The 13,042-nt window shown below is 41.5% G+C and overlaps 1 protein-coding gene across 5 annotated transcripts in view; it reads left to right on the forward strand.

The window, feature by feature from the left end:
- The first annotated feature begins 2,033 nt into the window (after positions 1-2,033).
- LOC124035977 (serine-rich coiled-coil domain-containing protein 1-like) overlaps positions 2,034-13,042 on the forward strand; it is a 104,789-nt gene continuing 93,780 nt past the window's right edge. For 4 of the 5 annotated variants that reach the window (XM_046349992.1, XM_046349994.1, XM_046349995.1 and 1 more), the window contains exons 1-4: positions 2,034-2,210; positions 6,468-7,734; positions 9,202-9,225; positions 9,631-9,821. In XM_046349992.1, the coding sequence (XP_046205948.1) occupies positions 6,489-7,734; positions 9,202-9,225; positions 9,631-9,821 (1,461 nt within the window). In that variant the 5' untranslated portion in view covers positions 2,034-2,210; positions 6,468-6,488. The remainder of the gene's footprint in view (positions 2,211-6,467; positions 7,735-9,201; positions 9,226-9,630; positions 9,822-13,042) is intronic. The other variant, XM_046349993.1, reaches the window with a different exon arrangement.

Here is a 13,042-nt window from a genome sequence, read left to right on the forward strand (position 1 = left end):
TTGAGATTCCACTGCTGTAAAAGTAATTTGACTGGTGAGTGGGAGTCTCATTTCATTCAAGCACGTTTCCTCGCTTCAGCTCCTCTACCTTTTTCAAAGCAGGAGAGAGGCGATACGAGTCGAGCAAAACCAATTGAGCTTCTCCCTAGGTCGCCTTGGTGAGGGGGCCTGATGTTGAAAGACCCGAAACACAGAATGACCCCAAGTTACATCACTGTGTCCAAGAGCATTGTCATATGTATCCAATCAATAGTACAGATAATCGTAATGGTAGCAAACTAAACGTAATACAGCACGGGGAAAATGCAACAACAGCAAAAAAAAAAGCCTATGCACAATGCGCACAGTAGGCTAATCATATTCTATGAATATGCTCTTTCATGAGAGCCTATGTTTGGTTTCCTGACAGGGCAACGGGGTGATTGAATGGCGGCACACCTGCAATTATGGTAAGCTATACAGAACAGATGGCATTAAACAGCCTGTAACTTACTGTTCAACTGTTGTAGCTATGTTATTGCATTTTGATCAATACCCAAGGTCAAATTCCATTTGACAAAGAAGTTGAATTTTGGTAAGTGGCCATACTGTTACTTGCCAGCATCACCAGGCCAGCAATTGGTCCAGCGCATCACCTGCTTCATGAGGATGCTGCTCAGTCGTCAGGGAAGAAGGGGTACACGCCACGCATGCTCGTGGGCTGTGTAATGCGGAAGGGGGAAGCAAAGAGATTACATTAGCGTCAAGCGAGCAATATTAGCGTCTTGGCAGCAACATTAAGATTTCCGGTTTTCCGATTGTGGCTTCAAAATAAAAGTGTGGTACAACGCTATGATACGAAATAAATAAGTTTGTAGCTTTGCATAGTGACTAATGTTAAAATGAGGTTACAAAAGTATAACTACATTGGTAAAAAAACTAAAAATAATTACTACTTTACATAAGATAAATAATATAAAGGGGAGCACATTGAGAAATGGTTGGATCTTCAATAAATTAATGTAAAGAACATAATATTCTAACATAATCTATTGATCTAGCACTAGAGTCTATATATGGTGTTATTTCCTGTCTACATTTCAAACAGCACTTTCTACTCCACACATTCCATTGGTCTCAATGCAATACAGTGTAGTGTAGGCCTATACATTACATATTGGCTTATAAAGAAAACTATAAGGTGATGCAAAAGTGTGGTGGGGAATACTCTGTAGGGTCTGTAGAATCTATATATGGTGTTATTTCACGAGGGACTGAGGTCTTGCATTGGGACCAATTGAATGGTGGAGTAGAAAGTGTTGCTGGATATTTAGACCTCAATCCCCCATGAAATAACACAATATATAGATTCTACAGACCCTAGTGAGTAATCAAAACTCTACTTTTACTTCGGCACCTAGAATAGTTTGCTCTATATAAGCCAATATGTATTTAAAGTGGCAATCAGTAGCTAATACAATAACAAAGCTGCACCCCACCATTGTTTAGGGAAAAGCCGAGGTGTGGGCCTTGAAAAATTTAACCATTCTTAAATTCATAGACCTCTATGGATGCATGTATTTGACTGTCAATGATATACAAATTATAGTGTCAACCATGTTTTAAAGCTACATTTACTTTGTTTATAAACATTTAGAGTAAAACAAGCTTATACGATGGGGTTTGATGGGGTACAACCATTGAACTAAGCTCATGAGGGATTTATAAGTTATAGTCTTCAATAATCAATGGGTACATATCATGCATTTTTAAGTCCAAAAATGGTTGCAGCAACTGCTTATTGCCTCTTTTATTATACAGTGTATTGCATTGGGGGCATTTATTTTGACCTTGAATGTGTTTTAAAACTCACATTTAATGCACATGTCATAAAATATGAGTCATTGTTAATGTTTAGACAATTATGTTTTTATATCATGAATCAATACAGGTTTTGACACTTTTCTACTATTACGTGGTGACTTTTATTTTTTTTAAATCCAAAATTCCGTGACCCGGAAGTACTAATTTTAGTGTAGCTGGTAGAGATAATACGTCATTGAGGTGCATTTGTGCGATAGATTATTAAATTAACCATGCTATGCAGCCACATGAAAATCTTACAGATATAGCAAAACTATCAATATTCAATCAATAGAGGTTTAAATATATTCAGACGAGCTTCGTCTGTCATTGGAAGGAGCAGCCGGGACATTGGAATTCAGTTGAAGGTAACACATTTCTGTTATCTTGACTAGCTAACTGCGGCTTCTTCGCCGGGGCTCGCTCACACATGCATCTTTCTTTTCAGCCAAAAACAGCGAGATTTGAGTCGTCTGTAGTTTTCGTATTATGGCAGTATTTGCTCCAAATTACTTGCCCGGACCATGATTTTCCCCGTTCCACAAATAACATTGAGATTATGTTTGGACATTGGCACTTACAGCGTTGACATTTGACAGCTCAAGCTGCTGTCCTGCATTCAAATATGGAAGCTAGCGAATGTAAGGAGGTAAAATTAGTTTTATATTGGATATTCGGTTCTCTGGTCAATGGCTATTAAACCAAGCATGCCATGACTATGAAGATGGTATATTCTGAATCAATTTAGATGTTATTTTTTTCTTTCAATCTTCAGTAGCTGTTACACAAAGCGAGCTATGACTAAAACAATTATATATTCAGAATCAGGGGAGAATATAATCCACAGTTATTATTTAGAAAATGTGTTGGATTTTTGTTGTCACTTTCAATCTTCAGTAGCTCTTAGACAAAGCATGCCATAACATATTCTAAATCACGGGAGGATGGACAAAAATGAACTTTATATTTATTTACATTGCTTAGTTTTTCTTGTTGTTTTTGGTAACATTTTCATAGTCATGGCAGGATTTGTGTAAGGGCTATTGAGGATTGAAAAATGTAAATTAAGAGATTTCTAAAATGCAAGCAGTTTTATTTTTTTCACATCCTCTCCTGATTCTGAATAGTCATGGCATGCTTTGTCTAAGAGCTATTGATGAGCGAGAACCGAATATCCTATATATATATATATATATTTACCTCTGTAGCTAATGTTAGCTAGCTGGCTAAATTCATAGCAAGGAGACAATTTACTAGCTACCTCATGATGTTACTCCAGATTACAACTAGTGAGTTATCAAGATACCCACGTTAACATTTTAATAGCAATGTATACAGCAGCTGTAGTTTGCTACATCATGTACACCAGTGCAACAACTGTCATGTTTCTCAACAGTGAATTAGCTAGCTAGCTAGCTAGCTAGCTAGCTAGGCTAGTAGTCATATTGCTCCATGACCTTTTTTGGAAGGGATTTTTGTGGCATGATTGAACACATTACCTAGCTAGTGCAGTGCATTCAACTTTAGACCTAGTTAGTCTTTTAAAGATAAAATAAGATGATTTGCCTATAGCCATGTTATAACTCCAACGCTGAGGCTTTTTACACATTTTGAATGATTTATAAAGGCATTATAAAGAATACAAATGGGTAAAAAGCCATACTTTGAGTCATCATGGCTAATGTGCCTAGTGAGATGATGCATAGGTCCTGCATTCCATAAAGAAAATAGCATTTATAGTACAGAATCTGATTGTTTGTATTGTTACGTGTTTTAGTTTTGTATTTAACTAGCAAGTCAGTCAAGAGAATTCGTATTTACAAACCTATCCGGCCAAAACTGGATGACGCTGGGCCAATTGTGTGCTGCCCTGTGGGACTTCCAAACACGGCCGGATGTGATACAGCCTGGATTCGAACCAGGGACTGTAGTGATGCCTCTTGCACTGAGATGCAGTGCCTTAGACCGCTGCGCCACTCAGGAGACCGAGTGTTGTCAGGAAAATCCTGTCACATTCGGGAAATGAATGTCCTCAAAGATGGAAGGGAGGTGAGATAAGATGGGACTCTTCTAGCTAATGAAAGAGCAAAAGTTTTTTTTTTTTGACAATGGTTCCACATATTCCCATGACAAGGGAAAACTATTTGTATTTTATTCTGTTATATTCCATTATAATGTTACTATAAAATACAGTGGGGCAAAAAAGTATTTAGTCAGCCACCAATTGTGCAAGTTCTCCCACTTAAAAAGATGAGAGGCCTGTAATTTTCATCATAGGTACACTTCAACTATGACAGTGAAATGGGAAAACTATGAAAGGGGAAATTATCCAGAAAATCACATTGTAGGATTTTTTATGAATTTATTTGCAAATTATGGTGGAAAATAAGTATTTGGTCTATAACAAGTTTATCTCAATACTTCGTCATTGCCAACGAAGGGTATATAACAGAGGTCAAATGTTTTCTGTAAGTCTTCACAAGGTTTTCACACATTGTTGCTGGTATTTTGGACCATTCCTCCATGCAGATCTCCTCTAGAGCAGTGATGTTTTGGGGCTGTTGCTGGGCAACACAGACTTTCAACTCCCTCCAAAGATTTTCTATGGGGTTGAGATCTGGAGACTGGCTAGGCCCTCCAGGACCTTGAAATGCTTCTTACGAAGCCTCTCCTTCGTTGCCCGGGCGGTGTGTTTGGGATCATTGTCATGCTGAAAGACCCAGCCACGTTTCAAATTCAATGCCCTTGCTGATGGAAGGAGGTTTTCACTCAAAATCTCAGGATACATGGCCCCATTCATTCTTTCCTTTACACGGATTAGTCGTCCTTATCAGTGGTCTTGTATGTCTTCCATTTCCTAATAATTTCTCCCAAAGTTGATTTCTTCAAACCAAGCTGCTTACCTATTGCAGATTCATTCTTCCCAGCCTGGTGCAGGTCTACAATTTTGTTTCTGGTGTCCTTTGACAGCTTTTTGGTCTTGGCCATTGTGGAGTTTGGAGTGTGACTGTTTGAGGTTGTGGACAGGTGTCTTTTATACTGATAACAACTTCAAACAGGTGACATTAATACAGGTAACGAGTGGAGGACAGAGGAGCCTCTTAAAGAAGAAGTAACAGGTCTGAGAGCCAGAAATATTGCTGGTTTGTATGTGACCAAATACTTATTTTCCACCATAATTTGCAAATAAATTCATTAAAAATCCTACAATGTGATTTTCTGGATTTTCTTTTCTCATTTTGTCTGTCATAGTTGGAGTGTACCTATGAAAATTACAGGCCTCTCATATTTTTAAGTGGGAGAACTTGCACAATTAGTGGCTGACTAAATAGTTTTTTGCCCCACTGTATTTGTGTTCCAATCAAAAGGGGTGCTGTCAAAAAGTAATTCAAATCAGATGGAACCACCCATCCTTTTGCACACCTTGGTTCTTCCATTAATTGAGAGCTGTCGAAAGATTTTTCATGCCAAGACATTACATTACTTGCCTAGTAGGACACGTGATACACAATAGCATTAAAAGTAGAGCTCTATAAAGGGATTAGGGTTCCATTTGGGATGCTATCTATGGCATGTTTACGTTGGTTTAATTTTGGAATCAGAAATACCTCTGTCCAAAAAAAACAAAAAAACACTGGTATTCACCAGCACTGTCGAGTATGGGCATGTCAGAGTATTAATTGCTTGTGTGATTTATTAACATTGTTTGCCAAGTAGCTTATTATAATAAAATGTATTTGAGATGTCACTAATGTCAGGCTGATAATATCGATGGCCTCCTAGTTCTAAGACACTTCTGTAGCTTTTGTACTGTGTATGCAACCTTTCTAGTTACACTTAGCCTAACTTGTGTTGAAATTGACTAGGCTTATTAGACATTCATATTGAACCTACAACTCCAAGTGAAAATAGACCTAACTAGCTCTGTTTTTTCTCTGTGGGACTTTACTCCATCCATGCAATCAGTAACGCGTTGGAGGTAGCCTATCTCTGTATTTTTCATAGAACTTAGAAGTTTGATAGTACCCCCGTGGGCCATTTCTAGCTGGGATATGCAAAACATTCCATTTGAATGGTCCAAGATAAGGCTATAGTGATGTTAGTAATTGTTTCATTTATGAGGTATTGTGTAGTTGTATAAATGTTGTGATCCATCACATCTAATGGCTTATTCCAATGAATGTATAGCCTACTCTTAATTATAGGTTTCCGGGAAAATGTTTCCTCAGTTTTAAATTGAAATGTGTGACTGATGACAATACTGTAGGTTGCTATATAGGCTAGATTTGTTGCATTGAAATGACTACTTGGCCTATTTCCTCTATTTTGTCACTCTAGACAATGCCATGTCTATCTATCTTACAGAGAGTATAAATATTGTACACTATATTCACACAACCTTTTTTTTGTAGATTACATTACACTTGTAGCCTAATAGTTTCAGTGGTTTGTCAAATGGCACTTTTGGAAAGGCACACAAGGAAATGGACTGTGTATCTTCAGACTGATGGTTGTGGTGTTGAGGTTGTGTAGTTCATCCCTTGATGGGACTTTTTTTAAACCAACCCGAAGCCCTGATTTCTTTCACTGTGCGTCTCTCTGACTGTGTCACGTCTGTTTTGCAGAGTGACTGCCGCTGAACCTTGATGGGCGAATCAGGGTCGCGCCGCTCCACGCTCGTCTCCAGGCTGCCCATCTTCAGGCGGAGTGTAAGTAAGAGGCAGGACTCGTTGCCCTCCTCCCCATCCTCGGCCGGCGTGGGCAATGGCGTTCACACCTCGTCCCCCTCCAGCACTAACTCCAGCAACAGCAGCACGGGCAAGCGCCGCAGCCTGTTCCGCACGCCCTCCATCAGCTTCAGCAGCAAGAGGAACAGTGAGCCGCCACGCATCCAGACCCCTCCTCTGGACCCAGCCCGAGACACCAACAGCAGCCAGAACAACCCTCCGCTGGGCTTCCAAGATGGCGCTGTGCTTCCACGGGCCAAGACGCGCCACTCCTTTGGCTTTGGGGGCCACCGGCAGAAAAAGATCACCCGCTCGCAGACTGAAGACTTTCAGAAGGTGACCTCCACGGTCAATAGGAACGTGTTCATCAACTGCATCAGCTCAGGTACCAACGAGGGCGATGACTCGGGGTATCTGGATGACTTCAGCAGCGACAGCAAGCGCTCGTACAGGCAGAAGAAACAGCTGCTGCCCAAGTCCTTCTCTGCCCACCACCGCTTCTCCAAGAACTCTGAGCAGTGCAAGCCCCCAGTGGTGAGTGTAGTGCCCCCGACGTCAGAGGGTACCCCGGGCTCGTGGCCAGGCGAGCTGCTGGGGGAGAGCTCCCTGCAGTCGCCCATGTTGTCTGAGGACCGCACCACGGCCCTCACCCCCTCTGAGTTTAATGTCCCCATCACAGAGGACTCTGTGTCCGAGGTGGATGTGCTGCTTGCCCCCAGCCTCGCTGCCACGCCAGACAACTTCAGCCACGTCGTCTCTACCTCCCAGGTGTTCTTCATGCCTGCCCAAGCTGCTACAGACAAGCCCCTTCTGCCAGACACCAGCACCGCAAACACCACAGAGTGTGAGACTGCAGTACCTGTCACAGAACCAGCAACAGCTGCAACACCACCAATGCCACCGGAACAACAAACACAATCGCAGGAAGAGAAGGAAGAAGGGGAAGAGGAGAAGGAGGATGTTATGATGGTGGAGGAGGTCAGACCAGCGCAGACAGAGACTAGTGAGAGCGAGGCAGGCCCAGTGCGTAGTAAAGGCTACCATTCCAATCCAGAGCAGTCTGAGAGGAGGTCCAGGAACACCGTGTTCATCCAGGAACCAGGCAAGGGAGCGTGCTGCGGTAGACATGAACCCAGATCATGCCACCTGAGGAAACCCCACACAGGTAAGAACTGAACAACTAATTGAATAACATGCGGAGTACTGATTGATCTCTATGTGATTGACTCATTGTTAATAGAAAGGAGGCGCATTGCCCTTGTGAAAAGCTAATTGTAAATTACTGACAAGTATACTGAACAAAAATATAAACGCAACATGTAAGGTGTTGGTTCCATATTTCAAGAGCTGAAATAAAAGATCCCAGAAATATTCCATATGCACAAAAAGCACAAATCTGTTCACGTCCCTCTTAGTGAGCCTTTCTAATTTGCAAAGACAATCCATCCACCTGCCAGGTGTGGCATATCAAGAAACTGATTAAACAGCATGATCATTACACAGGTGCACCTTGTGCTGGGGACAATAAAAGGCGACTCTAAAATGTGGACTTTTGTCACACAATGCCACAGATGTTTAAGTTGAGGGAGCATGCAGTTGGCATGCTGACTGCAGGAATGTACACCAGAGCTGTTGCCAGATCATTGTCGTTTTAGAGAATTTGGCAGTATGTCAAACTGGCATCACAACCAGACTACATATAAATATAACCACGCTAGCCCAGGCCCTCAACATCCGGGTTCTTTACCTGCGGGATTGTCTGAGACCAACCACTCGGACAGCTGAGGAAACTGAGGAATTTTAAAAACTAATTCTGATTGGCTGGCCCTGACTCCAAAGTGGGTGGGCCTATGCCCTCCAAGGCCCACCCATGGCTGCGCATCTGCCCAGTCATGTGAAATCCATAGATTAGAGCATAATGAATTTATTTCAATTGACTGATTTCCTTATATGAACTGTAACTGTAAAATCGTAAAATTTATTGCGTTTTATATTTTTGTTCAGTATATTTTGGCCAAAGTGTTTGCACACACTATTGCCTACCACCGTTTGAGACTGACTTTGTGTTTTCGATCACCGACAAATAGACATTTTCTGTTCAAAGTAGTTGAACTTTACACTGCTTTCACATTCAGAAGGCAGAGGTATGGTCTACAATGTAGGCTATATTTTATGTACTTTTTGGTTGGAAGATGTTGAAAGTACCAAAGTCAGAACGACAAGACTGATTAGGGGGTTGAGCAGCACTATTTTAGGCCCACGTGCCTGTTCTCAGTACAGTGGGAACTATTTCCTCTTAAAGGTATATTTATTAACCAATGGACAGTGGTTTCCTAAGACATTGTAGGCTGTAGTCACACCTGGATAACACCTCCTGTACAAATTCCTACCCTTTGGCTATGTCTTTCTGAAACGGCCCACTAGACTCCACCGTTCATCTACCAAACTTGAAACAGTGTGGCACTGCTTGTAACATCCTTATATCTGAATAGTTTTCTTAAGACAACAGTTTGTGAACTGCATTGGTTAGTCTACTGGTTTTGGGCAGTGTTAGGCTATCCATAATGATTAACACATCACTGTTATTGTTCATTTCTGATGTAAGCTTATTTCTTGTCTGTCTGTTGCTTAGGTTACTTTGTATTGGTGATAACACGTAAGTAGTTATACTTGCACCTAAAAAGTGTGCTCCGTGATGATGTAGATTTATAACCCAAATTCAATCAATTAGTAAAAGTAGCCTTATTCCCTCATTATATTGGAAAAGTGCCTTTACATTAGTGCAAAGGTCACCTAAAATAATTTATTTCCATAAAATCACTGAAGCTGTTGTTGCAAAACACTGGATCGCTTCCAGCCCCAAGGCTTGCGATAGCCAATTGATTGTTTGCTTGTTTTGAAGTCCCCCCCCCCCCCCCCCCCCCAACGTGTAGTCTACAGTTGTTTGTCTGTGTCGCATTCGACAGTCTGTCTACTTGTCTGTTCGCCACTTTTTTGCCCAGCTCCCTGCCTCCACGTCAGCAAAAATATTATCATGTGTCTTGTGCTCTGCCCTCCACAGTGTCCATGTGCAGCAGCGCCAGCCCCTACCACGAGGTGATGCGCATGGAGCGCCGGCTACGTTCCTCCTCTGAGGGTGCCGGGGGGCCACGGGGGCTGCACCTCAACCTCAAAGATCCCCATTGCACTGCCGAGGGGAGCGTGCTGCTGAAACAGAGGACCAACTCGTCGTCCTCCAAGCTTGGCAGCCTCGTACGTGTTTACACTACACTACACTTCAGTACAGCACAGTTATACTGGGATTACAGTAGGGGAGTCCAGCAGGGGAGCTGGCAATGGTGCTAGCGGCTCCTCACTGTTGCTGCAGACTAAATAGTTTAGTCCATGGCCGCATCCTGCTCTGGATTACACTCTCACACGGGGATAACAGCCCGCCCTAAATTAAACAGACTAAATCATCTAACTAACTGTGCTGCAGATCAGTGCAACAGGACAGCAACTTGTCACTCAAGGGATGGCGCCTGACTCCTTCCTGTCTGGCCACTCCAATCCACATGCATAAACCGCCACCGAGCAGAGCAAAATTCAGTTGGTGGTACAGTAACCAAAAAAGCTTGGGAACCACTGCTGTAGTGCACCACATTTTTCAGGCAAACACTAAGATCTATTTCATTTTCCAGGTGGCTCGACAACCCTCATCTTCCATACCCAGAAAGGAAAGCACATGTGAAATACGTGGGGCTAACACGTGGGGCTAACATGTGGGGCTAAATCTGGGGTCGATAAAATCTAAGTGGCGGCCGACTCTACCGTCTTGTTTTTTTGCTCTGGTGGAGAATCACGAAGTGTGGCTGTAGGAGTGTATTACCAATTTAGTCTCTTTTTACCAGCTTCTTTTTTAACTTTGGGTGAAAAAAAAGAAGGCAATCCAGTACGACAAGTAGAGCTTCAGTGAAACGCTAAAGTGTTTTCCATTGTCTGTTGAGTAGGTTTGTGGTTTCATGAGCAGTCAAGTGTGATACAGAGGTGGACTAAAGTAGTTTTCTGGACAAGTACAAAGCAATACTGGGAAGATAATCCCTCCCTTCTCTGTCATAATTACAATACACTCAACAGCCAACAGGATATACCTGCTCTGTCTTACACCGGGTACAAGATATACATACAATCATTCTAAACTGGCAAAAGTGCCTAAACTGTTTTTAAGGGAAATTGTATTATGTTCGGTACATGTATTCACTTCATAAGACTTGCTTAGAGAACCATGTGGATGTTGAAGGAACTGGTATTTTTACCATCATACTGTACATCAAGAGATTGTTAACCAACCCATTTTTTCAAAGTATGTAGGAATTGTAGTCTCCCCTGGCCTGTAGTAGACTGGTAAGGAAACGTTTGAGCACTTATTTGATTTGAGTGACACACTTTGACACGAATAATTTGTGTGAAGGGTTACATACTAAGTCCACTATTATCTATATGAATAACCCCTCCATAACTCTCATGAGGGGTTTATTATTCACTAGGATCCAAATGGACCAAACGGGGAGGGGACCTATTTGAATTTGTCCTGTAGGAAACGCTTGTTTTATTACTGTGCCAAATGTTTTGCTATGGTGTGCGATAATTAGGACGGACCCTATTTAGTTGACTGGTCGATTGTTTGGTCGATAGGCTGTTGGTTGACAGTATCATTTTTTTTTTAGTTGAGCAGTGTAAAATATATTTAAAATCATGGCACACGGGACATCTGTCAGATTCATGCCTGTCTGAGTGGACATTGCAAATGGCACACCAGTATCACCGGTAGTATATTTGCCGTTAATTACCATAATTTCTAATAGACAATATTTATTTGGTTATGGTTATTTCTGTTAATGCATTCAATATATTATTATTACTGTCTAGTCTTTGTAGGAGTGTACACGTTGTTTGTAGAGTGCACAACCTAGGCTACACTTATGATAAAAAAGGTGTGGGTTATTTCATTCCATTATCCAGTTGTCAATTTATTCATTAAGGATGTGCACCTGATTACACATAGAAGTAGGCCTAGGCGACCTGGCCTGTGTGCAAATGTAGACCTATAAATGTGCCCATTTGGGGATCTGGTACTATTTCTGATTGGAACTTCTCAAAGAAATGTTTTCTTCGCCTCAAACAGCGAGTCAACAAAGTCTGTTTTTACATCCATTGATAATGACAATAGTTTCTCAACATAGCATATTGGAAAAGTCTTTAGAGCTCTCTCCCTTTCCATAACCACTCAGCATGAAAGGGGAAGAAAATGTCATGCTCTGATCTGGTGGAAACATCATAAAATAGGCCTACCTGATTACATCTTATCCCTTGTGTAAATAGCTTACAGCTGTGTCTGTCCTGAGCTCACTGGCGTGGGAAACTCTAAGGGCCCGGGAATATTTTATACAATGTCGCAATTTTGCGAGCACGAGCATCTGGCCGGACCAAGTTAGTAGTTGACACGATGCCTCTCGGGTCAACCAATACACCCCTGGAGTCTGGACCCCTGCAACGGCACATTTTTGTCTATTGGTCCTCTTGAATTAACTCCACAGGCACAAAATGTATAATATCTACTGACCCAAAGTATTTCTATGTGCAGAATAAGAGACACCTGCTTATTCTGAATGTTTTCCATATTACTGAGGTTGGCATTGATGAAATAGATCCTTTTTTTAACGAGCCACCGTTTTTTAATCTCTATTAGCATAAAGTTACTCACTCAAACATTGCACCTGTAAAAAAGGTCAGAGCTTGCACAGTGAAGGAGTTTTAATACACATCTATTACTGGGGGATGACATTAACACGCTAATTGAGCTCCAAATTATGTATATAATAGATGTCATTTTACAACAGTGGGTGAGGACTGACACCCTGTTCCAATAACTATTACTTGAGGAACGCCTTAGTTGAGCATTAAGGGCTTCATAAGTGGAGGCTAATCATTTCCTTCAAAAGGTATTATACTTTATGCAGATAACTCTTACACTTGACTTGAGCTTAACATTTAGGGTCAGTTTCCCAGGCACAATTGATCATCTCTATTGAGGATGCTTCTTAGACCAATAATATTCTTAAAGGGATACTGTCAATTAAGAACAGTGTGACAGTGGACAACATGAGCTTTGTTTGGAAACAATGACACTGCCTGGTTCTGATTCACATTGATGTACCCAACTTTAAAGGGATACTGTAGAGATTCTGGAAACCATTTTTTTTCTACTTACCCTAAGTCGGATGTACTCGTGGATACCAATTGTATGTCTCTGTGTGCAGTATGGTGAAGACACCACTGATAAGTAATTACAAGATGAGTAAAATAGGTTTCCTTGCCCATGAACACATTTTGTTGGAAATGTGGTACACTACAGTGACATTTTAGCTCGTTAGTAGTACACATCCATCTTATTGGAATTCACCAATGAAAGCTGCATCACATTTACCTCTTAA

The sequence above is a fragment of the Oncorhynchus gorbuscha genome, linkage group LG05, assembly GCF_021184085.1.
Source record: "Oncorhynchus gorbuscha isolate QuinsamMale2020 ecotype Even-year linkage group LG05, OgorEven_v1.0, whole genome shotgun sequence".
Classification (NCBI taxonomy): domain Eukaryota; kingdom Metazoa; phylum Chordata; class Actinopteri; order Salmoniformes; family Salmonidae; genus Oncorhynchus; species Oncorhynchus gorbuscha.